At 39.4% G+C, this 27,465-nt stretch overlaps 1 protein-coding gene across 1 annotated transcript in view; it reads left to right on the top strand.

Moving 5' to 3' along the window:
* ncanb (neurocan b) overlaps positions 1-27,465 on the top strand; it is a 470,747-nt gene that overhangs the window by 162,909 nt on the left and 280,373 nt on the right. Inside the window, 3 exon segments of the mRNA XM_061888041.1 lie at positions 3,130-3,359; positions 3,439-3,607; positions 25,431-25,605. Of these exon segments, the coding sequence (XP_061744025.1) occupies positions 3,130-3,359; positions 3,439-3,607; positions 25,431-25,605 (574 nt within the window).

Here is a 27,465-nt window from a genome sequence, read left to right as displayed (position 1 = left end):
AAATATCCCAGAACCACACGGGGGGACCTGGTGAATGACCTGCAGAGAGCTGGGACCAAGGTAACAAAGGTTACCATCAGTAACACACTACGCCGACAGGGAATCAAATCCTGCAGTGACAGACGTGTCCCCCTGTTTTAGCCAGTGTATGTCCAGGCCCCTCTGAAGTTTGCCAGAGAGCACATGGGAGAATGACATGTGGTCAGATGAAACCAAAACACAACTTTTTGGTATAAACTTAACTCGTCGTGTTTTGAGGAAGAAGAATACTGACTTGCATCCCAAGAAGACCATACCTACTGTGAAGCATGGGGGTGTAAACATCATGCATGTTCTCCCCGTGACTGCGTGGGTTCCCTCCGGGTACTCCAGCTTCTTCCCTCCGCCAAAAACATGCCCATGGGGATAGGTTGATTGGCAACACTAAAGTGGCATTAGTGTGTGAATTGGAGTGTTAATGTTGTCTGTCCAACTGTGTTTGCCCTGCGATGAGGTGGCGACTTGTCCAGGGTGTACACCGCCTTCCGCCCCAATGCAGCTGAAATAGGCTCCCGTGACCCCAAAAGTGACAAGCAGTAGAAAATGGATGTGTGTGTGTGTGTATGTATATATATATATATATATATATATATATATATATATATATATATATATATATATATATATATATATATATATATATATATATCGAGAGTCAAGGTGTAGTCATCTAAAATGGTTTTCACTTCACAGGTGTGCTTGATGCTCATCGAGAGAATGCCAAGAGTGTGCAAAGCAGTAATCAGAGCAAAGGGTGGCTGTTTTGAAGAAAATAAAATAAACATGTTTTCAGTTATTTCACCTTTATTTTGTTACGTACATAACTCCACGTGTCCATTCATAGTTTTGATGCCTTCAGTGACAATCTACAATGTAATAAGTCATGAAAATAAAGAAAACACATTGTCCAAACTTTTGGCCAGTACTGTATATTGGCTTTAGTACTGATTAGCATCAGCAATTTTACATGGCGATTTCAACACCTCCAAATTCGGCAATGAACACTTCAACTAAGATGCACGTTACAATTGAATAGCCGGTGTGAAATGAGAACAATACTTACAGTTTATACACTTTTTAAGGCTCAACATAAACTAGACTGGCACAGACTTTTTCTGTGTTCGACTTAGACTTAGACTGAGATAAACTTTATTGATCCACAAGGGAAATTGTTCCACACAGTAGCTCAGTTATAACGGATGGAAAGGGTAAGGATGGAAAGGATGATGCAGGTATAAAGTAGACTAAAACTGTACTGTAGTAGCAATATAAAATATAACATATATCCATCCATCCATTTCCTACCGCTTATTCCCTTTTGGGGTCGCGGGGGGCGCTGGCGCCTATCTCAGCTACAATCGGGCGGAAGGCGGGGTACACCCTGGACAAGTCGCCACCTCATCGCAGGGCCAACACAGATAGACAAACAACATTCACACTCACATTCACACACTAGGGCCAATTTAGTGTTGCCAATCAACCTATCCCCAGGTGCATGTCTTTGGAAGTGGGAGGAAGCCGGAGTACCTGGAGGGAACCCACGCAGTCACGGGGAGAACATGCAAACTCCACACAGGAAGATCCCAAGCCTGGATTTGAACCCAGGACTGCAGGAACTTCGTATTGTGAGGCAGACGCACTAACCCCTCTGCCACCGTGAAGCCCCCATATATGTAATATTTACACATTATATATAGAGTATATAAAATATACTATTAAATTATATAAAAGTATATTATTTACAATATATACCAATTACCATGTACAAAAAAAGGGCAGCTTACAATAGAGAGTAGATCCAGCAGAAAATATAAATTATAAACAAAGGTAGCTAACTTACAAACCCCATTTCCATATGAGTTGGGAAATTGTGTAAGATGTAAGTCTAAATGGAATACAATGATTTGCAAATCATTTTCAACCCATATTCAAATGAATACACTACTAATACAAGATATTTGATGTTCAAACTCATAAACTATCTTTTATTTTTTTGCAAATAATAATTAACTTAGAATTAATTGCTGAAACACGTGCCAAAGTAGTTGGGAAAGGGCATGTTCACCACTGTGTTACATCACCTTTTCTTTTAACAACACTCAATAAACATTTGGGAACTGAGGAAACTAATTGTTGAAACTTTGAAAGTGGAATTCTTTCCCCTACTTGTTTTATGTAAAGCCTCAGTCGTTCAACAGTCCGGGGTCTCCGGTGTCGTATTTTACGCTTCATAATGCGCCACACATTTTCGATGGGAAACAGGTTTGGATTGTACCCGCACTCTTTTTTCCCAATTAGCCTGCACACCTGTGAGATGTTCCAAATAAGTGTTTGATGAGCATTCCTCAAATTTATCAGTATTTATTGCCACCTTTCCCAACTTCTTTGTCATGTGTTGCTGGCATCAAATTCTAAAGTTAATGATTATTTGCAAAAAAAAAAAAAATGTTTATCAGTTTGAACATCAAATATGTTGTCTTTGTAGCATATTCAACTGAATATGGGTTGAAAAAGATTTGCAAATCATTGTATTCCGTTTATATTTACATCAAACAAATTTTCCAACTCATATGGAAACGGGGTTTGTCGAAGCGGTCAGGTAATAGACAGATAACATCTATCGCTGTATGGCGAGTGATAATACATTGATGATAATTATACATTATTCGTACTGTGGTCAATACACTACTGCCATCTAACGCATCATTTACAAATGTTTGTACAACATAATACTTGCAAATTACAATTTTAAGTGTAACAAAACAAGATATAAAAAACGGACAGCAAAGTTATCATGATCAGCTCATTGTTAAAAAGAAAGATGTCATTATAAAACAATTACTATTTTTAAACACATGAACACAAAAGTACAGAGAATTTGTACCGTTGATACCGTATCGTTGCAGATGTGAATGGTATCTATCTGTAGTGGCGTTATTAAGGCAGCACGTCACCTTTTATCCTCAATATACAAAAATCCACATTTTAAAGATGTTATATTGCAACGTCAACAGCACAAAGTTGTTTTGAGGACAAAGTCAAGGCAATACCAAGTGGTCCCATCTTCTCCTCTCTTCCTTTGCTCCTCAGGCCTAACCGATGCTGACACCATGGTGAACATGAGGAAGGTGACCCATCAGACCATTACCGAGGAACTGTCCAAAACAGTTTTGCTCCCGTGCATCTTCACCCTGCGCCCCGGGGCCGCTTCATCCCACGAGCCACCCCGCATTAAGTGGTCCAAGGTGTGGGGCCAACGAGGCTCGGACGGCTCGCAGAAGGAGCAGTCGGTCCTGGTGGCCAAAGACAATGTGGTCAAGGTATGGTTAACGATAAAGAACCACTTGTACTGTCCGTGACAACGTCGCGTTAATCCATATTCAAATCCTCTTCGACCAGGTGAAGAAGGCCTACCAGGGCCGCGTATCGCTGCCTGGTTACAACAGGAACCGATACAACGCCAGTCTCGCTCTGACGGGGTTGCGATCCAGCGACTCTGGTCTGTACCGCTGTGAGGTCGTGGTTGGCATCAACGACGAGCAAGACATGGTCCCGTTGCAGGTCACAGGTCAGCAGAACTTTAGTTTTTATGTTTTGTTAAGGTCTAAGTCCAAAGTAAATACACACCCCGTTTCCATATGAGTTGGGAAATTGTGTTAGATGTAAATATAACCAGAATTCAATGATTACCAAATCATTTTCAACCCATATTCAGTTGAATATGCTACAAAAACAACATATCTGATGTTCAAACTGATAAACATTTTTTTTGTTGCAAATAATCACTAAATTTAGAATTTGATGCCAGCAACACATGACAAAGAAATTGGGAAGGGCGGCATTAAATACTAAGAGTTGAGGAATGCTCATCAAACACTTATTTTGAACATCCCACAGGTGTGCAGGCCATTGGGAACAGGTGGTTGCAATTAATGGGTATAAAATTAAGCCTTAGGTACCAATTGGTTCAAATGTATTCATTTATATTAACAATGAATTACATATCAATAACATACTGTACATATTACAAAGCTCAAAATGAGAAGCACAACAACAATAATTTCCAGTGATACCTATTAAACCAGACCTGGGCAAATTAAGGCCTGGGGGCCACATGCGGCCCGTTGAGCTTTTTGATCTGGCCCGCCGGACATTCCCAATTTTTTTTTTGATCTTTTAAAATGGAAAGTGTAGCTGCCATTATGATGTGCGGTGATGTTTTCTGATGACCGTAAGCCTTGAACTATACAAAGTATTTCAATGGTTGGAATCTGCGCTTATGGACGATATACCAGTTACTATGGTCATCTAATTAATTACTATGGTTGTCTAATTAGTTACTATGGTAATGTAGGTCACAGCAGCTCAGACGAGGCACCAAGCAGTGTGGGTGGGGAGCGTTTCCACAGTCGCGGAAGGACATTTTCACAAAAAAATTCTAAAGCTTAGTATCTGATACTGTATATCCGATTGTAAGTGGGTTTATTTTGTACCCTTAGCGTTCATATTTCACTGCTTGTTGCGTTTCACTTGATTGTAAAATGTGTCGATCGAAAGGGGGTGACGTTCATTTTTTGTCAATATTCAATGTTTTTTCCTTCATAGAAAAGTTTAGAATTCCATTGTTTTTTTTAAAGCGGTCTGTCGTAATTTTTTTTAGCATTCAATCAGACATTATTGTGAGGTTTGTATTAGTGTTCATAAAAATAGATATTCCGGCTCCCAGACAGATTTTTTTTTCTCTAAATGTGGCCCTCGGGTCAAAATAATTGCCCAGGCCTGTATTAAACTTTACTAGGTGACTCTCTAACTCTCATTTGCTCTCACACGTCCCAGTTTCACGTCACTTAGAAAATCTAAAAAAACATTTTTTTAAATAGCTGCACCTCTCGACTGTCATGTCGTAAATATCATCTTTAGTTTGGCTATGTTCTGTTTGGTTTTTGGATTTTGTCGGTTCCTGTTTTTTCGCTCCCTGTTTTGTTTCCATGACAACCCATTAGATTTCAACTGTCCTCATGTCACGCACCTGATTAACTTGGACTCATGTACCTGTCTTTAATCATGTCTCCACCATTTCAGCCTGTAGTTGCCAGGCAGTCAGCCTGGCGACATCGCATTCATGCTCTGCACTCTTGACACTCTGAGTCCTCTGTCCAGGTCATAGTTCATGCTGCTCTTTTCTTGCCACGAAAGTTTTTTTTTTTTTATTCAAGCCACCGTTTAGTGAGTTTTTTAGCTCATGTTTTAATGTCCATAGTTTACGTAATAGTAATAGTTTTTGTTTTCTTAGCCAATTTTTGTACCTCCGCTGTGAGCGCCTTTTGTTTTCACTTTTTGATGGATTAATTAAAAGATGTCATTACCTTCACGTCGTGTCCGGTTCAGTCGCTTTGCACCACGGGAAAACAAACCGCATCGACAAAAAACTATTATGAAACCAAATTTTTATTTTTTTTTGCCACTAAACAACACAATTCCAAATTTACAGCTCGGTACTAAATATAAAACAGCCAGTAGGCAATGAATATTTTAATGACCTCACATCACATTCGGGCCTATTTTATGTCCTTACTATATGATGAGTGCTGACGTACAAAGTCATTACGGCGTTTTACTGTCATTCAAGTGTGCCTCTTTTCACCTCCACTAATTATTATTGCAAATGAACACTCTGCTTGTTGCTTGTGTTCGGCCACCGCCCCCTCCTCCCATCGCCCCTGAGGTCTGCTTCTGTGAATAATAATCACGCTGTCCATGTCAAGCTAATGTAGAGCATTACACCACGGGGGTTTTGTTTACAGTCCACATAAGACCTGACATAACAATGAGGGCTGGGGGAACTTGAACCCATTCAAACATTAGTGATTTGAGCCATACTGTACTCTAGATCAAAGAACAGTACAACTACATCATCAAATGTATACTGTGAAGGTTTGTGGAGTATACTTATATAGCGCTTTTCTCTAATGCCTCAAAGTGCTTTACATGGAGCGGTATAGCTCGGTTGGTAGAGTGGCGGTGCCAGCAACTTGAGGGTTCCAGGTCCGATCCCCGCTTCCGTCATCCTAGTCACTGCCGTTGTGTCCTTGGGCAAGATGCTTTACCCACCGGTTCCCAGTGTCACCCACACTGGTTTGAATGTAACTTAGATATTGGGTTTCACTATGCAAAGCGCTTTGAGTCCTTGGAGAAAAGCGCTATATAAATACAATTCACAGGTTTTGCAAGTTCCTTCTTAAAGTAAGGGAATACAAGCTGCTCCTCATGTTCCTTCCAATTCTCGCTCAGTTTTTAATAATTAGTTATTATATTAATTTTATTTTAACTAGACCAGTGAAATTGCCACGTTGTGTAATTCGTAAATTAAAAGAGAATTCAATGATTTGCAAATACTTTTCAACTTATATTTAATTGGAAAGACTGCAAATACAATATATCTAATGTTCCAACTGAGAACATTTGTTTTGCAAACAATCATTAACTTAGAATTTAATGGCAACAACACGTTGCCACAGGGGCATTTTTACCACTGTGTTACATGGCCTTTCCTTTTAAAAACACTCAGTAAATGCTAGGGAACTGAGGAGACCAATTTTTGAAGCTTTTCAGGTGGAATTCTTTCCCATTCCTGCTTGATGTACAGCTTAAGTTGTTCAACAGTCCGGGGTCTCCGTTGGGGTATTTTAGGCTTCATAATGCACCACACAGGTCTGGACTACAGGCAGGACTACATTCTGTCTCTCACAGTTGAAGTGTACCTATGATGAAAATTACAGACCTCTGTCATCATTTTAAGTGGGAGAACTTGCACAATCGGTGGCTACTAAATACTTTTTTGCCCCACTGTATGTATGTGTATGTATATTGATACGTATATACTGTATATAAAGATAGATAAACAAGTTTAATGTATTATATTAATATTATATACTATATATCATGTTTGCACTCGCGCAATTAAACACATCTAAAAATTATGGTAAATGTTTCAACCCCTAGACCCAAAAATGTCCACGTCTGTAAGTGTCCATTGCCCGAGGCAAAGCAAGCGATACGCCGCATTCTGCCTCTCCTCCTTGAGCAGTTGATTACTGCGCTGCGAAAGCAACTTTTTTTTCGACGGAAACCAATTAAGCAGCCAGGAGGAGTAGCCCTCTCCAGGGTTTAGTCTTAATTGGCCGTCACGCTTACATGGAAGAATGCAGCCGCCGCTCCTCTTCACCACTCACCATGCCTCGCCTCCGTCTATTCATGAGACGTTACTGATACTGCTCAGCTGTATCAATAACATATGAACGAGCATGGCTCTTCTCAGTCGCTGAGTTCAAAGCCCGACTTTTGACATTTCTTGCTTAGTTTCTCCCCCCAGTACTGCTGCTTACTAACAGCTTTACGTCTCCTGCACGTATGGACAGGTATTTTGCATGGCTCTTACCCCACTAGACATGGCACTATTTGTTGTTTCAGTCCGTCATCCTGATGCAGTTGACAGAATCCACAGAAAAAAACGAGCCCAAGTAAATGCAATTTTTAGTCATAGGCGCCCATCTATTTTTCTGCCTTGTGGGTGCTCAGTGTGTAGTAGTGTTTTCCCGATACCAATATTTTGGTACCGGTACCAAAAGTATTTTGGTACTTTTTAATACTTTTCTAAATAAAGGAGACCACAAAAAATGTAATTGTTGGCTTTATTTTCACACTAAAAATCATACGGTACATTAAACATTGTCATGATCTGTGGTCTGGATTATGTTTGTTATTTTTTTGTTAGTTTTTGATTCCTTTAGTTCCTGTTTACGCTCCCTTGTTTGTTTGGTTACCATGGCGACTTGTTAGTCTCACCTGCCGCTGGTGTTCAGACACGCACTTGCTCTAATTAAGAGACAATTATTTAAGCCTGTCTTGGCCAGTTAGTCGTCCTGGCGGCATTGATCTTTTCATGCCACAGTTTCATGCTCGTTTCATCCCGTTGCTTGATTAATTGCTGCTTGTTCCATGTCCGATTACAGGTTTTGCTAGTTATTTATTTCATGCCACAGTAAGTTTTGTTTGTTCTGTGCCATAGTCTGGTTAGTTGTTTTCATGTCTATAGTTTCATGTTTCATGTCCTAAGTTTTTTGCCTTAGCGTCCGCGTGTGATTGGTACGCTTGCCTTGGGGTTGTTTATTTTTGTTTTGTGCTTCATTGAGTGTTAGTTAAGAAATAAATATGGTCCTACCTTCAAGTCCGTTTGCGTCCTGGGAGAACAAACCTTGCAGTAAGCTACGACACCCCCAAGCCCCCCGTCGTGACAAACACATGTTTCTTATTACAATTATTGCAAAGACAACGTGTCTTTTAGTAGTAAGTAAACAAACAAAGGCTCAAAATTTAGCTTCTGACATATGCAGTAACATTGTGTCATTAATCATTCTATTATTTTGTCAAAATTATTAAGGACAAGTGGTAGAAAATGAATTATTAAAGGCCTACTTAAACCCACTACTACCGACCACGCAGTCGGATAGTTTATATATCAATGATGAAATATTAACATTGCAACACATGCCAATGCGGCCGGGTTAGTTTACTAAATTGCAATTTTAAATTTCGCGCCAAAAGATCCTACTGAAACGTCTCGGTATGACGCGTGCGTGTGATGTCACGGATTGTAGAGGACATTTTGTTCCAGCACTGTTCCCAGCTATTAAGTTGTCTGTTTTCATCGCAAAATTCCACAGTATTCGGGACTTCTGTGTTGCTGAATCTTTTGCAATTTGTTCAATGAACAAAGGAGACATGAAGAAAGCTCTAGGTGGGAAGCGGTGTATTGCGGCCGGCTTTAGCAACACAAACACAGCCGGTGTTTCATTGTTTACATTCCTGAAAGATGACAGTCAATTTTTACTATGGAACGGAGATGTCAAGCGAACACGGTTGGATTGGACCACACACACAAAGTACAGTGTATTATGTGTATTAATAAAAAATATTTTACCATTCTGTATTCTGAAGGCGATCTATGTTGTGTGCTACTCCAGCATCAGTATGCATCCTCCTGACCGTCACCGTCAGCGTCGTGTTCAAAGCGGTATGGCTCTATCCCTTGTTGCTCTAGGGCCTGGCCGAGTGGTCCTGCCACCCCATGGCTGCCACGGCGCCTCTCATAGCATCTTCCCTATCTAAATCGCTCCCACTGCCCTCGTGTCCCTTTTTTTCTTTCAAGTCCTTCACCTTCACTTTCCTCATCCACGAATCTTTCATCCTCGCTCAAACTAATGGGGAAATCGTCGCTTTCTTGGTCTGAATCGCTCTCGCTGCTGGTGGCCATGATTGTAAACAATGTTGAGATGTGAGGAGCTCCACAACCCGTGACGTCACGCGCATATCATCTGCTACTTCCGGTACAGGCAAGGCTTTTTTTTATCAGCACCAAAATTTGCGAACTTTATCATCGAGGTTCTCTACTAAATCCTTTCAGCAAAAATATGGCAATAATGCGAAATGATCAAGTATGATACACAGAATGGACCTGCTATCCCTGTTTAAATAAGAACATCGCATTTCAGTAGGCCTTTAATCTACTTGTTCATTTACTGTTCATATCGGCTTATTTTCTGTTTCAACATGTTCTATCTGCACTTCTGTTCAAATGTAATAATCACTTATTCTTCTGTTGTTTGATACTTTACATTAGTTTTGGATGATACCACAAATTTGGGTATCAATCCAATACCAAGTTGTTACAGGATCATACATTGGTCATATTCAAAGTCCTCATGTGTCCAGGGACATATTTTCTGAGTTTATACACATAATATACATTTAAAAAAAAAATGATGTTAAATAACATCGATGTAACATAGTAGTATCGACTACATACGCTATTGTACGTGGTATCATTACAGTGGATGATAGGTATGGATCCAGAAGTGGCGTTTGTTGATATTGTAGTATCCCGGAAGAGTTGGTGCTGCAGGGAATTCTGGGGAATTTGTTCTGTAGTGTTTATGTTGTGTTGCGGTGCGAAATATTCTACCAAAATGTGTTAGTCCTTGTTTAGTATGACACATGTTTATAACAGTGTTGGCATTGTTCATACTGCCACCTTTAGTGTGACATGTATGGCTGTTGACCAAGTATGCCCTTCATTCACTCATGCCCAGTGTGTTAAAAGTCCAAATGAATAAGTCAATAGTCCATTATCGTGCACAATGTAATGGTGGTTACACTTAGTTAATTATAGACTAGATAATGTGTGAATTATTTATGATGTTAACAACAACAAGATTGATAATACAAAACGTATTTGACAGACTGAAAGTTGCCACGTTGGTGCCTGCATGGGCCCTGAAGCACCAATAAGGATCGGCGCCAATGTTTGTATTCACTTTATATGAATCTAAAGTATAGCTTAGATTTATGTTTTATTTATATAGTTATTGCATTCCCAGCAGCAGCAGCAGCAGCAGCAGACGGGTGTGTTCACAGATAAAGCCTTAAACGTCCACTCAACAATATACCGTCACACTTTTTTTTTTTTTCAAAGGCTAGTAGAATTTATTGGGCATAAACCTATGTCTTCTCAGGAGTTCATTCAAAACAAAAACAGCGTGATTCAGTTTCGCTTGTGTGGAGCCAACCAACAACAGCAGATATCTCAAGACTCTTTTATCGCCGCGTGCTTTTTGTGTCTTAAAAACCCCAACGAATGACTTATAAGGAAACGCAGTGGTGAGGAAAAACACGTATTGTAGGGTGGCTATCTGCCTTAACAGGCCTAAAGAAATAAACAAGGTGAGGCAAAGATACAGGGGCGAGTTTTGAGCAGTGGTGGGCCGAGCGTTTCCCACCTAGGCCTTCAGTGATGTCCGACTTCAATGATTACCTCTCAAAATACCGCAATTTCTTTCCCCACATGACCATTGCTGGAGAAATTCAATACAGAAACACATTTAAGTTAAAGTCAAAGTTAAGTTAAAATACCAATGAGTGTCACACACCCCATGTGAGGAGAGGGGAGCAGTGGGCAGCAGCGGTGGCCGCGCCCGGGAATCATTTTTGGTGATTTAACCCCAAATTCCAACCCTTGATGCTGAGTGCCAAGCAGGGAGGTAATGGGTCCCGTGTTTACAGTCTCTGGTATGACTCGGTCGGGGTTTGAACTCACAGCCTACCGATCTCATAGCGGGACACTCTAACCACAAGGCCACTGAGTAGTTTTTTTAAAAATTATTTATTAGGTTATTTACGCACTACTGTGAATTGAAAAACATCAACAGTGAACAAAAAAAACGGGTTATTTTCTGGCGCATTTAAAAATCAATAAACCCGCATAAGCAATTAAAACATATCTTATGTGGTACTGTGAAAATTAAAATGGCAAAAAAACATTAAACGTGAAAAAAATAAAGAAATTAAAATTCAAAAAAATTAAAATTAAAATTGCAAAAAAAACAGACACTTGAAAAAATTAAAGGAATAAGGTATTTGAACTCACCATTTGTAGCACCCATTCGATAAGCCTGTGGTACCGCTGATTCGAGCGGAAATGGCGGGCATTTCCCCATTTCATCGCCGACATGTAGTTTCTCTTTAAATATCCTTCTTGAAAATGGCCTTGCAAATATACACTTGTGACAGGTCTCTAGCGGTCATCGTGTGGGTTGCAGTGACAATCGATACAGGACACATCGTAGCAGGTTTGACTCTGGTTTATTATTTCAATAAACGCATTTTCTTGCCAGTCGGTCGTGCCAATTTCTAGCGGTCCCTCTTTTCCTGCTCGTTGCGACGCACCTTTTGGTGGCCGGTGGATGCGTCTTCCGCGGGGGCTCATCTTGCTCTGGGTCTCTCTCGTCGCGTTCGTGGTCTTCCTTCTCGGGTGGTTCCTCTTCTACTTCTGCCCCGACTGTTCCTCCTTCACCCCTTTTATGCTGCAGAAGAAGATGTAGGGATTGAGAGCAGGTGTGTGAACTACGGATGCGGTGTCAATCCAGGCGTGCCCCGCCTCTCTGCTCTGCTGCATGCTCTGCCTCCTGGCCGCCATCTTTGGCCGGACCACCGTTTGTCCGAGCCCGCTGTCTGCTCCGCCTCTCCACAACACTACATTGCCAAAAGTATTTGGCCACCTGCCTTTATTCACATGTGAACTTGAAGTGCCATTCCATGGAATGGTCCAAAATGTGTTGGTATCCTCGAGCATTCAAAGTTCCCTTCCCTGGAACTCAGGGGCCAAAACCCAACTTCTGAAAAACCAACCCAACACCATAATTCCTCCTCCACCAAATTTCACACTCCGCACAATGCAGTTCGAAATGTAGCGTTCTCCCGGCAACCTCCAAACCCAGACACGTCCATCGGCTTGCCAGATGGAAAAGCGTGATTCATCACTCCACAGAACCAGTCTCCACTGCTCTAGACTGCAGTGGCAATGTGCTTTACACCACTGCATCCAACATTTAGCATTGGACTTGGTGATGTATGGCTTGGATTCTGCTGCTCGGCCATGGAAACCCATTCCATGAAGCTCTTTGCGCAAGGTCATATAAAGTTTGAAGCTTTGTAGCAACTGACTGTGCAGAAAGTCCTTGCACTATGCGCTTCAGCATCCGCTGACCCCTCTCTGTCAGTTTATATGGCCTAACACTTGGTTTCTGAGTTGCTGTTGTTCCCAAACTCTTCACTTTTCCTATAATAAAGTTGCTTTTGGAATATTAAGGAGTGAGGAAATTTCACACCTGGATTTGTTGCACAGGTGGCATCCTAAGACAGTTCCACGCTGGAAATCGCTGGCCTATTCTTTCACAAATGTTTGTAGAAACAGGCTCCATGCCTAAATGCTTTATTTTATATACCGGGCCAAGTGATTAGGACACCTGATTCTAATCAGTTGGATGGGTGGCCAAATACTTTTGGCAATATAGTGTTTATCTGCCACCTAATCAACGTTTTGTTTTCCTTCTTTGTGGGTCAACACTTCCTGCTTGGATGTTCACTTTGTGATGACTAGTGAGTATCCAATCACTGTCTCGTTAACACCAGGCTACCTAAATAGGCTACTGCTTGTGATCTGAACTTGTGATCGGATTGGCTATCGCCACTGTCTATCAGCTATGTGTTCTCCAATTCATCCGATAACGGTCCAAGTGAGTATCCAATCACAGGACGCGTAAATGTCACGTTCGACATAAGGCCAGCTAGACGGTCTTACTGACAACAACTCGGGATCTGATTGGCTATTGCATCTGTCTATCAACTGTATGTGCCCAACTGACTGGCAAAGACAGGCTTAAATAATGCCTCCGATTAGTGCTAGAGAAACAGGTGAGCGTCCTGAACACCAATCAGAAGCAGGTGAAAATAATAAGTAGCCATGATAACTAAACAAACTCAAGGGTGCACAACGACAGGAACTAAGGGAGTCCAAAATCAGCACTAAATAACAAAAACATGATCCGGGCCACCACGGATCATTACACTTTATATTATCATGACGCTTTATATTATAAATGGCAACAGCGGAGGATAACAAGAAGATAGAGAAAAAGAAGAAACTCAACACGGACTACAAGGGCGGACACGCACACATTTTCAGAACTTATGCAGATCCCAAACACAAAATCAGCAGGTACCAGAAGGTAAGAAAAGTTGCTTTTGCATAATATTGCGAAACAAAACACCAGATAATGTCTTACTTTATACACACACCATAATGATACTCGTATGTTGAAAAACAATACAATCCATCAAGCGGTGCGGCTTCATAGCTTACCAAAATACATACTAAAACATTTTGACGGATTTTCGAGCGCCGTGTGTAATGTTCTATATTTTCAATGGAACATCTAAAATGTTTGTGTTCTTTATTGGAGTCATATTGCAGTCTACACATATCTTCTATGTTTGACTGCCATCTACTGGTCACACTTGTCATTCCACCGTGTACCAAATAAAACAACTTCGAGGTCGGTAAGCACAACCAAAGTTATTCCGTACATTAGGGCGCACCGGGTTTTGAGGAAATGAAAGGATTTTAAGTGCGCCTTATAGTCCGAAAAATATGGTAGACGTAAAAGATCCACACATGACGTCCGACGGCTACTGTAAATAATCAATGCTGGTAGGGTAAATAGTTGCTCATTTGCATAAAGCAAAACAAGTATCGACGGAAACCATCTGCTCCGAAAACAGTATTGTTTAGAGTTTTTTGTTTGTTTGTTTTTTTAAAGTTAACTGTAATTCTTGATGGAAACACGTCACAGACTAATTTAATCCGTGTCATAATTGCATTAGCTGTCTGCTCCAAACCTACACCTGTTTTATGCAGGTAATCAAAACACCTCCTGTCACTTATTTATGATTAAATTGCATGAAAAAGCACCTGGAATGACTTAAAAGTAGATGTGTTGTAAAAAAATAATAAAATTGCTCCTCTTCCCAGTTATTGTTGTTAACAGCTGTCTTGGGCAATACAACTTAATGACTAGTCGTAATCCAAACAGTCAGGAAAGTTGCCCTAATGAAGTGTTTATTGAAGTGATTAATAATGCATGAATGCACAGCCAACTTTCCCTAATGGATGCTCTTCATTTTTAAGAATGTAGAAATGTGAATTTAATTGTTCAATTTTACACCTGTCTTCGTGTTGATATGCAGACCATAGTTGTCAGAGGTTTGCGCTCCTCTGAATGCCTTTGTAGTAGGGTTGTATGGTATACCGGTATTGGTATAGTACCGCGATACTAATAAATCATATTTGGTACAATACCGCCCCTAAAAGGTACCGGTTCCCCAACCCCTGTCATCGTCACATTATATCATTGTTGGTTTTACGAGCTGAGGAGCATGTTCGGCAGTGCACAATCACAGAGTACCTACCATCAGACAGTGTGTGGACAGAAAAGGAAGAATGGACGGATTTCGGCTTAAGAACTAACGATAAAGGTGAAACTTTGACCCTCAAATGCCTTTAGGAAGAGGTGCTTTAAGACATGGCAAGCTAGCTAATGGCTAAAGTCCAGCTACTTCTAAATAACTAATCCTCACCTCCATGGCGACAAATAAAGTACGTTTCTTACAAGTATCATCCCTGCAGGACGAGGAATAGCTAAATAATGCTTCACTACACACCGTAGCTCACCGGCGTCAAAATGGAAACAAACGGCATTGGTGGATCTACACCTGACATCCACTGTAATGATGCCAAATGCAGAAACGTATCTAGTCGATATTACAATCGATATTTTTTAGCGTCACAAAATATTTTTTTAGTTTTTTATTTATTTCTATTTTTATAAACTCAGGAAATATGTTCCTGGACACATGAGGACTTTGAATATGACCAAAGTATGATCCTGTAACGCCTTGGTATCGGATTGATAACGTAATGTGTGGTATCATCCAAAACTATTGTAAAGTATCAAACAACAGAAGAATAGTTGATTTTTACATTTTAACAGAAGTGTAGATAAAACATGTTAAAAGAGAAAATAAGCAGATATTAACAGTAAATGAACAAGTAGACCAATAATCCATTTTCTACCATTTGTCCTTCAGAGTTTTGACGAAATAACAGAATGGAAAATGACACAATATGTTACTGCATATGCAAGCACACTAAATTAGGAGCCTTTCTTTGCTTACTTACTAATAAAAGACAAGTTGTCCTGTATGGTCACTATTTTATGTAAGGACAAACTTACAATTAAAAACCTATGTTTAATGTATTGCAATATTTTTTGTTAAAATAAACCCAATAATGCAATTTTTTGTGGTCCTCTTCATTTAGCAAAGTATCGAAAAATACCGAAAAGTATCTAAATACATTTTACTAAAATACTAGTGCTTTGTAGTAATTATTTTACATGTTTTGCATGATATAACGTATCAGATAGAGTAGTGGTTCTCAAATGGGGGTACGCGTACCCCTGGGGGTACTTGAAGGTATGCCAAGGGGTACGTGAGATTTTTTAAAATATTCTAAAAATAGCAACAATTAAAAAATCCTTCATAAATATATTTATTGAATAATACTCCAACAAAATATGAATGTAAGTTCATAAACTGTGAAAATAAATGCAACAATGCAATATTCAGTGTTGACAGCTAGATTTTTTGTGGACATGTTCCATAATTATTGATATTAAAGAGGGCACGTTAAGTTGATGATTACTTCAATGTGTAGAAATCTTTATTTATAATTGAACCACTTGTTTACTTTTCAACAAGTTTTTAGTTATTTTTATATCTTTTTTTCCAAATAGTTCAGGAAAAATCACTACAAATGAGCAATATTTTGCACTGTTATACGATTTAATAAATCATAAACTGATGCCATAGTGCTGTATTTTACTTCTTTATCTCTGTTTTTCAACCAAAAATGCTTTGCTCTGATTAGGGCAGTGGTTCTCAACCTTTTTTCAATGATGTACCCCCTGTGAACATTTTTTTAATTCAAGTACCCCCTAATCAGATCAAAGCATTTTTGGTTGAAAAAAAGAGATAAGGAACTAAAATACAGCACTTTGTCATCAGTTTCTGATTTATTAAATTGTATAACAGTGCAAAATATTGCTTTTTTGTAGTGGTCTTTCTTGAACTATTTGGAAAAAAGATGTGAAAATAACTAAAAACTTGTTGAAAAATAAACAAGTAATTCAATTATAAATAATGATTTCTACACATAGAAGTAATCATCAACTTAAAGTGCCCTCTTCGGGGATTGTAATAGAGATCCATCTGGATTCATGAATTTAATTCTAAACATTTTTTCACAAAAAAAGAAATCTTTAACATCAATATTTATGGAACATGTCCACAAAAAATCCAGCTGTCAACACTGAATATTGCATTGTTGCATTTCTTTTCACAGTTCATGAACTGACATTCATATTTGGTTGAAGTATTATTCAATAAATAAATTACTCCCTCCGAGGTCTTAATCAAGGCTCAAGTTGTTCGTTTTTCTCAAACAGACATTTATTTCAGCCACGCCTTCTCCTCCCAAATGATGCCAAAAAATGCCGAACAAATGCCGTCAGAACTAATGAATAAGAAAAAACAGAACTTACAATTAGTCTGACATCAAATAAAAGCAAACACATAGATGTTACATGCATTCTCACAAAGAATCAGACCTCATTGGCCTCACAAACTCCGAGGGAATAAAGTTTCTTTCCAAGCCGAGACTCCATTAACATCTTCCATCAAATGTTTGCTGTCTCATGCTACTTCCCTTATTCCGTCACATATTAATTGTCCCCCCAACAATGTGACCAAACCGGAAACAAAATATGTTCCTCTCCAATTTACATGGGTTTTGTAACAAAAATAAAGTTAACAAATACTTGCATGAAATTACCAAACAAAATACATTTTTAATCAAATTATATGTGAATATGAACCGAATATTTATACATTGTATTTATTTATTATACAGGTAATCAACTCTGAAATTATAAAATATGTATACAATGTGCTTCTGTCAGCAACTACAAATATATTTATAAAGGATTTTTGAATTGTTGCTATTTTTAGAATATTAAAAAAAAAATGTCACGTACCCCTTGGCATACCTTCAAGTACCCCCAGGGGTACGCGTACCCCCATTTGAGAACTACTGGATTAGGGGGTACTTGAATTAAAAAAAATTTCACAGGGGGTACATCACTGAAAAAAGGTTTAGAACCACTGAGATAGAGCTGAAAAATTGCTGCTATAGGAAACAACAAACTGGTACGTTGATGTTGTTTGGAGAAAAGTGTTGAACCATCCATAGAGAATGCAATTGTGTATTTTATTACTATGGCCAGGAGCGCTCATATATTCATAGAGCACTCGGCCTACCCCCGGATTGGCGCCTTGCTGTTCTTCTCCCTGAAGAATACGCTGTGTGAGAACCCAATTTTTCTCGCTCCTGCACACATTAGCCATAGATTGCATGTCTGTGTGGAAAAAAACATTTCCGCCGCCTCAATATTTCCGGAAAAGAGGGGAACGGTGGGAGAGTTCTATAACAGCGCTCTGATGTGCAAATAGCTTCGAGCGCTAATGTACTCACCGCCACCTTGCTATCCGTCCGGCATGGATCGCTGTCACTCTACTTGACAAAAGACCGCGCACAAAGGAGCCGTGTTAGCAACCGGACGCCGACCGATTTCATGTTGGTCGACGGTCGTCACGGGAACAGCGCCGTGTGAATGGCAGGCAGAGGTTGGAGGTGATAGAATGTAAGATGGGCACTTCTGAGGCTGTTTCTTTCCCGTTTAAGCGGAATAGGTCTTCTGTTCAGAGCTCGGGGTTTCATGCTTTACTTTTTTCACAACGGAAACATCTTTGAGGAGAATGCAGCTAAAGCCCTGCATATTTAGGGTACCAATGATTGACACACACACACAAATTACCCTTTGTATTCGACCCATCACCCTTGATCACCCCCTAGAACAGGGGTCGGGAACCTTTTTGGCTGAGAGAGCCATGAAAGCCAAATATTTTAAAAACTTATTTCCGGGAGAGCCATATTATGTTTTGGTAATACTTTGATATGAAGAACATATTCACCATTAATTAGTTGCTTATTAACATGCAAATTCGTAACATATTGGCTCATAATTAGTCATTTTATTAATGCTTTTTTCTGCATGGCTGTATTTTACAAGCAGTAAACCACTAACTAAGAGTCTTCCCTTATAGCCTCAGAATGATTGCTTATTAGTAACCCTAACCCTTATATGGTCCCCTAATGTCCAAATAACTCTTAATTAAGTCTTTGTTACTTAGAATATGTTCCCCATACTAAAGTGTTACCAATATATTTTAACACTGAATACAACTAAATGTGCGTATTTTTAAGTTAGACTAACATTTTTAGAGTACAATAAGTCTCTTATTCTTTTTAATAACATTGTTATTCTGAAGCTAACAAATAACAAATGAAATACTTCTTACCATTAATGCGACTTCTTGAATTGATGGAATAAAATGCATGAGAATGTTTTTTATTTTTAACGTTATTTTTAAACCTTTGATTACCAGCGGAATAATTTATTATTTATCGTGTTAAGCAATGTCAGCTAAGATTTATCTGAGAGCCAGATGCAGTCATCAAAAGAGCTACATCTGGCTCTAGAGCCGCAGGTTCCCTACCCCTGCCCTAGAAGGTGAGGGGAGCAGTGAGCAGCAGCAGGGGCCGTGCCCGGGAATACATTTTGCTGATTTAACCCCCAATTCTAACCCTAGATCAGTGGTTCTTAATCTTTTTTTTTAATTTTTTTCTGCTGTGTCTTGGATCCTCTTTGGACTGGACTCTCGCGACTGTGTTGTATCCATTGTGGATTGAACTTTCACAGTATCATGTTAGATCCGCTCGACATCCATTGCTTTCCTCCTCTCTAAGGTTCTCATAGTCATCATTGTCACCGACGTCCCACTGGGTCATTATTGTCACCAATGTCCCACTGGGTGTGAGTTTTCCTTGCCCTTATGTGGGCCTACCGAGGATGTCGTGGTGGTTTGTGCAGCCCTTTGAGACACTAGTGATTTAGGGCTATATAAGTAAACATTGATTGATTGATTGATTGATTTTTGGAGGTACCAAACCCCATTAGTTTCATATGCGCATTCATAAAACCCTTCTTGGTGAAAAATTTAATGTTTTTTTTTTCAAATTGAAGACAAAGTTATGTGTTTAGTTATACTAACGCTTTAGTATGTAGAATATATTCTAAGTAACAAAGACTTAATTTAGAGGTTTTTGGACACTAGGGGAACATATTCTAAGTAACAAAACTTCATTTAGAGGTTTTTGGACACTAGGGGAACATATTCTAAGTAACAAAGACTTCATTTAGAGGTTTTTGGACACCAGGGGAACATATTCTAAGTAACAAAGACTTAATTTAGAGGTTTTTGGACACTAGGGGAACATATTCTAAGTAACAAAGACTTAATTTAGAGGTTTTTGGACACCAGGGGAACATTTTATATGTAACAAAGACTTCATTTAGAGGTTTTTGGACACCAGGGGAACATTTTCTAAGTAACAAAGACTTCATTTAGAGGTTTTTGGACACTAGGGGAACATATTCTAAGTAACAAAGACTTAATTTAGAGTTTTTTGGACACTAGGGAAACATATTCTAAGTAACAAAGACTTCAATTAGAGGTTTTTGGACACTAGGGGAACATATTTTAAGTAACAAAGACTTAATTTAGAGGTTTTTGGACACTAGGGGAACATATTTTAAATAACAAAGACTTAATTTAGAGGTTTTTGGACACTAGGGGAACATATTCTAAGTAACAAAGACCTAATTTAGAGGTTTTTGGACACTAGGGGAACATATTCTAAGTAACAAAGACTTAATTTAGAGGTTTTTGGACACTAGGGGAACATATTCTAAGTAACAAAGACTTCATTTAGAGGTTTTTGGACACCATGGGAACATATTCTAATTAACAAAGACTTCATTTAGAGGTTTTTGGACACCAGGGGAACATATTTTAAGTAACAAAGACTTAATTTTGAGGTTTTTGGACACTAGGGGAACATATTCTAAGTGTCAAAGACTTAATTTAGAGGTTTTTGGACACTAGGGGAACATATTCAGTTTCGCCTGTAAGTTTATGTTTTGGTTTTGGTCAGGTTATGTTCAGTTTTTTGCACATTTAGTTCTGTCTTGGCACTTCCTGGTTTGTTTTCGTCTCCATGCCAACTCATTAGTTTTCACCTGTCATGTCACGTCCCTGTCCTCAGCCTCACACCTGTTTTCACTAATTATCATAGCTACTTAAGTTTTTCTTTTTCTGTTCTTCATTCTGGGGTCTTCACACACACCCTACCCATGCTGTTCCAACCTTCATGCCCTCGTCCACAGTTCCGTGCCGTGTAAGTTTTGTTGTTTATGCCACAGTGCTAGTTTTGTTTTTTCATCCCAGAGTGCAAGTGTTTTCTTTTCATGTTTGTAGTTTGCAGCATTTATGATAGTCTTGTTTGTTCATAGCCTAGTTTTTGTACCTCCTTGTGAGCGCCCTTAGTTTGTTTATTTTTTTATTATAGTGTTTAAATAAAATAATGTTGTACTCACAGTCACGTCTTCCTCGTGCTTATCATCATCTGCGTCAAAGAAACAACTTTAATCCAAGCCAAGTCATGACAATAATCTAAGTAACACAGACTAAATTTAGAGTTATTTGATTAGGGTTAGAGGGCTAGGGTTATAATAAGGCCATGCCAAATAAGGCATTAATTAGTACTTAATGATGACTAGTTAGGGGCCAATGTTACTAATTTGCATGTTAATGAGCCACTAATTAATGGTGAATATGTTCCCCATACTAACGTGTTACCATGTTTTTTTTTACTGGTGCACAAAATGAACCGTGCATGAACATCAACAAAACCAACACAGTGCATAAACTCACAACAAATTACACACCTGCAAATTAGAGTTACTTCTGCTTTTGCCGTATCCGTAATACGCCGATAGGAAGAAGTTTTTATTGAGACGATGAGTCAGGTGTGTTTTGACCTTTGCCGAACCCCTGAGGCCGACTCACCGAACCCTTAGGGTTTGATCGAACCCAGGTTAAGAACCACTGCCCTAGATGCTGAGTGCCAGCCTGTAAACAAAGATGAAGTGAAGTGAGTTATATTTATATAGCGCTTTTCTCCAATGACTCAAAGCGCTTTTACAGAGTGAAACCCAATATCTAAGTTCCATTTAAATCAGAGTGGGTGGGACTGGGAGCAAGTGGGTAAAGTATCTTGCCCAAGGATACAATGGTTGTAACTAGGATGGCGGAAACGGGGACTGAACCTGGAACTCTCAAGATGCTGGCATGGCCACTCTACCAACTGAGCTATACCACCCCAATTTAACCACATTCAACACGGTGGTAGGGGGGGTCCAAACTTGTTCCATTGACGGGCGAGTCAGAGCTTCTTGTTTTTCCTGTCACTCACACACACCTGACATAAAAAAACAGGCAAGAAGCAGCAATAAAAAAAAAAAAAAGATTACATTTTTTTAACCAGATGAATCACACTTTTAAATTTGAATGAATAATATTTAATGATTAAAGACCCCAATATTTAGACACAAATGCAATTTTATTGTGAAAATATCATACAGGATCATTTCAACAATGTTTTAACGGGATTCAAGTCATTTATTTTCTGAAAACTTAGTAATAGTTTTATCCGTCAAGGTTTATATTATCATTATATTTGCCAGCGAGTCGGAGTCTCTTCCCTCATCTTTGTACTGACGTACAGTATGTATCAGCCAGATTCATAACCATATAATGACCCATGCCGCCTTTCAGGTAACCATCCATGGGTAAGGTTCAGGAGCATGTTTGGTCAAAATAGATTGTGCGATTAATCTAAGTATCTACTGCGCATTATTGTGTTATTTTTGTGATTAATTACAAGAGTTAACGCATTGTTTTTTTTTAGGGATGAAATAGCCTCCGTGTTTGTTTTTTCTGAACTAACTAACAGTATATATGTATATATATATATATATATATATATATATATATATATATATATATATATATATATATATATATATATATACATACATAGTCAAGGTTTCTGTGGTTTATCTGTTATACAGTACTAAGTACCGGGGTACTTAGTACAATCCTGTTTTGGAGGTTTTCTTGCTTTTCAGGGGAGTTTTATCCCTGAAGACTCCCCTGAGGAATAGAGAAACTTGCAAAACAGGCTTTTAAGGACGATAAATATATCTGTATGTGTATATATATATATATATATATATATATATATATATATATATATATATATATATATATATATATATATGTATGTATATATACTGTATATGTATGTATAAATGTGTGTACGTGTGTTAAAGTAAAGTACCAATGATTGTCACACACACACTAGGTGTGGTGAAATGCATTTGTGTGTGTGTGTGTGTGTGCATGTATATATATACATATATATATATATATATATATACATATATAGGTAACACATGAGCCAATCGCCACACCCTACGCCTGCCTGTACCCACTCACTGTGTGCCCTATATAAACCATTGTATATGAATGCTTCCATTAAAATGTCCTGATGATTGAGGGAACCCCTCATGAAACAGTTCTGTAGAGATGAAGTAGTCTTGTGATTTTTCCCACACCTACACCTATATATATATATATATATATATATATATATATATATATATATATATATATATAGGCTTCACAGTGGCAGTGTTAGTGCGTCTGCCTCACAATACGAAGGTCCTGCAGTCCGGGGTTCAATCCCAGGCTCGGGATCTTTCTGTGTGGAGTTTGCATGTTCTCCTCGTGACTGCGTGGGTTCCCTCGGGGTACTCCGGCTTCCTCCCACTTCCAAAAACTTGCACCTGGGGATAGGTTGTTTGGCACCACTAAAATTGGCCCTTGTGTGTGAATGTGAGTGTGAATGTCGTCCGTCTATCTGTGTTGGCCCTGCGATGAGATGGCGACTTGTTCAGGGTGTACACCGCCTTCCGACCGATTTTAGCTGAAATAGGCGCCAGCGACCCCAAAAGGGAATAAGCGGTAGAAATGGATGGATGGATTATATATATATATATATATATATATATATATATATATATATATATATATATCTTGCAGAAAGCATAATCTGCATCAACATTGCATTTGGAAAAGACGAGCCACACTTTAGAGTGTTTTCTATTTGCCATGGTTTGGTTTTTGTCATGAAACACTAATGAAGTGCTAGAAAGTACTTGCCTATTCAGACAGACGTGACGTCACGCGCAACCAAGGCATCAAAACATGGCAAGGCTGGATCTTAGGCGGATCGGTGCCCGGTAGTACCGGCTGGTTTCGGTCTGTGACAAAGCATGAGTGTAAGGCATTCTCATATTGTAAATGTAGTTAAACCTGATGTATAGTGTAGTGCTTTTATTTTGAAGCAGTAAAAGTGTGTGATTGGTTTGAGAAAGTGTTTTGACATGTTTTGATGTGACTGTCTGCAATAAAGAAAAAAAGTCTCATTTTGACTTTCTGCCAACCATCTTTCATTTATTTTGAGCTTTAGTGTCATCTTATTGACTAAATTAGTTACATTAAAAATGTAAATGTTATGTTATCACTGCGCCTAACCGTAATCTGAACACGGAAGTGAAGCACCACCCACCTCTGAATGACACGCGCAGCAGGCGTTTGTTGCAGGGATGTCGCCTCTTCCTACAGTGAAATCAGTAATTTATTGTCGGGAGAAACATTTGCCATGGCTGATATTTCCTTAAGGTAGCCTTCCCCATGTCCATTTCTTCTCACTTGTGGCTCACCAGTAGCAAGGGAACTGCAGCCAAGTTCCCCCGCTATGGCTCGGCCCAAGGGTAATAAAGACATGTGTGCATTTATCGTCCAATAAAAATATTTGTGCCGTTATTGAAATTTATGACAGCCCTAATATATGTATAAATATATATTTAATGTAATATACATTTAAATGAAATAACATTTATGTGAAAAGTCAATTAAAATATTCAAACAATATTGGAGAAACAAAAGACTTGAACTAAAGTCAAAGGCAATAAATTAAAAAATAAATGATAAATGGGTTGTACTTGTATAGCGCTTTTCAACCTTCAAGGTACTCAAAGCGCTGTGACACTACTTCCACATTTACCCATCCACACACATTCACACACTGATGGAGGGAGCTGCCATGCAAGGCGCCAACCAGCACCCATCAGGAGCAAGGGTGAAGTGTCTTGCTCAGGACACAACGGACGTGACGAGGTTGGTACTAGGTGGGATTTGAACCAGGGACCCTCGGGTTGCGCACGGCCACTCTCTCCCACTGCGCCACGGCGTCCCTAATTAGGTTTGTAAACAGTTCCAGAGCTGAGTTAGCAGGAGATTGAAAAACATTTAGTATCTACTAAAAAGGTTAGAATTAGGCAAAAAATTATTTTCTCCATGTCTTCCAAATTGGTCCGTTTGGCCCTGCTCGGGTTCAAGTCCAGGTTCGTAAAGCCTGTTGATGGATTGATCTTGGTTTTGTTGAAACCAGAGGGATTCTTTTTGTGGAATTTCAAATTACAACATAAATATAATTTTAAAAAAAGACCTTGCAACAAGGTGAGATTGTTATTATATCTTTGAGTCCGCTATGTAATGCAAATGTGCTCAGGTGGCTGAAGCCTGGCGCTGACGCACAGATGGGAGCCGCATTATAATGATGTCGTCCAGAGGGGTTTTACGTTTATGAGTCTCACGCTTTGTACATGCTTATGTTTTATTGGTCCAAGCTTGACTTCACTAAATACCAGCTTGGCCCATCCCAAAAAGGTTACTGTGCTGTAAACATGTGTGCTTTTTCTAATCTCATGGCCCTAAACTCTCCGCCTCAGGTGTTGTCTTTCATTACCGCGCTCCTCCTGACCGTTATGCCTTGTCCTTTGCCGACGCCAAGAGGGTGTGCGTGGAGAACTCGGCAACCATCGCAACACCTGGTCAACTGCAAGCCACCTTCGCAGATGGCTACGAAAACTGTGACGCGGGTTGGCTGTCGGACCAGACCGTACGGTGAGCCTCTTCCTTTTTCTTACCATAGTACAAACCCCGTGTTGGATGTAAATATAAACGGAATACAATGAATTGCAAATCATTTTCAACTCATATTCAGTTGAATATGCTACAAAGACAACATATTTGATGTTCAAACTAATAAACATTTTTTTGTTTGCAAATAATCATTAACTTTAGAATTTGATGCCAGCAACACGTGACAAAGAAGTTGGGAAAGGTGGCAGTAAATACTAAAAAAGTTGGGGAATGCTCATCAAACGCTTATTTGGAACATCCCACAGGTGTGCAGGCTAAATGGGAACAGTTGGGTGCTATGATTGGGTATAAAAGCAGCTTCCATGAAATGCTAAGTAATTCACACACAAGGATGGGGCGAGGATCACCACTTTTTGTAAGCAAATTGTCGAACAGCTTTCGAACAACATTTCTCAACGAGCTATTCCAAGGAATTTTGGGATTTTACCATCTATGGTCCGTAAAATCATCAAAAGGTTTAGAGAATCTGGAGAAATAACTGTACGTAAGGGATGATATTACGGACCTTTGATCCCTCAGGTGGTACTGCATCAAAAACCGACATCAGTGTGTAAAGGATATCACCACATGGTTTCAGGAACACTTCATAAAACCACAGTCAGGAACTACAGTTGGTTGCTTCGTCTGTAAGTGCAAGATAAAACTCTCCTATGCAAAGCAAAACCCATTTATCAACAATACCCAGAAACACTGCCGGCTTCGCTGGGCCCGAGATAATCGAAGATGGACTGACGGAAAGTGGAAAAGTGGTCTGATGAGTCCACATGTCAAATTATATTTGGAAACTGTGGGAGTGGTGTCCTCCGGAACAAAGAGGCAAATAACCATCCGGATTGCTATAGGCGCAAAGTTCGAAAGCCAGCATCTGTGATTGTAAGGGGGTGCATTAGTGCCGAAGGCATGGGTAACTTACACATCTGTGAAGGCACCATTAATGCTGAATGGTCCGGACAGGTTTTGGAGCAACCTATGTTGTCATCCAAGCTACGTTATCATATTCGCCCCTGTTTATTTCAGCAAGACAATGCCAAGCCATGTGTTACAACAGTGTGGCTTTGTAGTAAAAAGAGTGCGGGTACTTTCCTGGCCCGCCTGCAGTCCAGACATGTCTCCCATCGAAAATGTGTGGCGCATAATGAAGCATAAAATACGACAGCGGAGACCCCGGACTGTTGAACGACTGAAGCGCTACATAAAACAAGGATGGGAAAGAATTCTACTTTCAAAGCTTCAACATTTATTTTCTTTAGTCCCGAAATGTTTATTGAGTGTTGTTAAAAGAAAAGGTGATGTAACACAGTGGTGAACATGCCCTTTCCCAACTACTTTGGCAAGTGTTGCAGCCATTAATTTCTAAGTGAAGTGAAGTGAATTATATTTATATAGCGCTTTTCTCTAGTGACTCAAAGCGCTTTACATAGTGTAACCCAATATCTAAGTTACATTTAAACCAGTGTGGGTGGCACTGGGAGCAGGTGGGTAAAGTGTCTTGCCCAAGGACACAACGGCAGTGACTAGGATGGCGGAAGCGGGAATCGAACCTGCAACCCTCAAGTTGCTGGCACGGCCGCTCTACCAACCGAGCTATGCCGCCCCTAAGTTAAACATTATTTACAAAAAAAAATAAAGTATATGAGTTTGAACGTCAAATATCTTATCTTTGTAGCGCATTCAATTGAATATGGGTTGAAAATTATTTGCAAATCATTGTATTCCGTTTATATTTACATCTAACACAGTTTCCCAACTCACATGGAAACTGGGTTTGTACAAATAGGACAGAATTGTCAATGATATGGTATCTTTACAACAGAAGTTACT

This window comes from Nerophis ophidion, linkage group LG26, assembly GCF_033978795.1.
Source record: "Nerophis ophidion isolate RoL-2023_Sa linkage group LG26, RoL_Noph_v1.0, whole genome shotgun sequence".
Taxonomy (NCBI): domain Eukaryota; kingdom Metazoa; phylum Chordata; class Actinopteri; order Syngnathiformes; family Syngnathidae; genus Nerophis; species Nerophis ophidion.
This window is presented reverse-complemented; position numbering and strand designations above follow the sequence as displayed.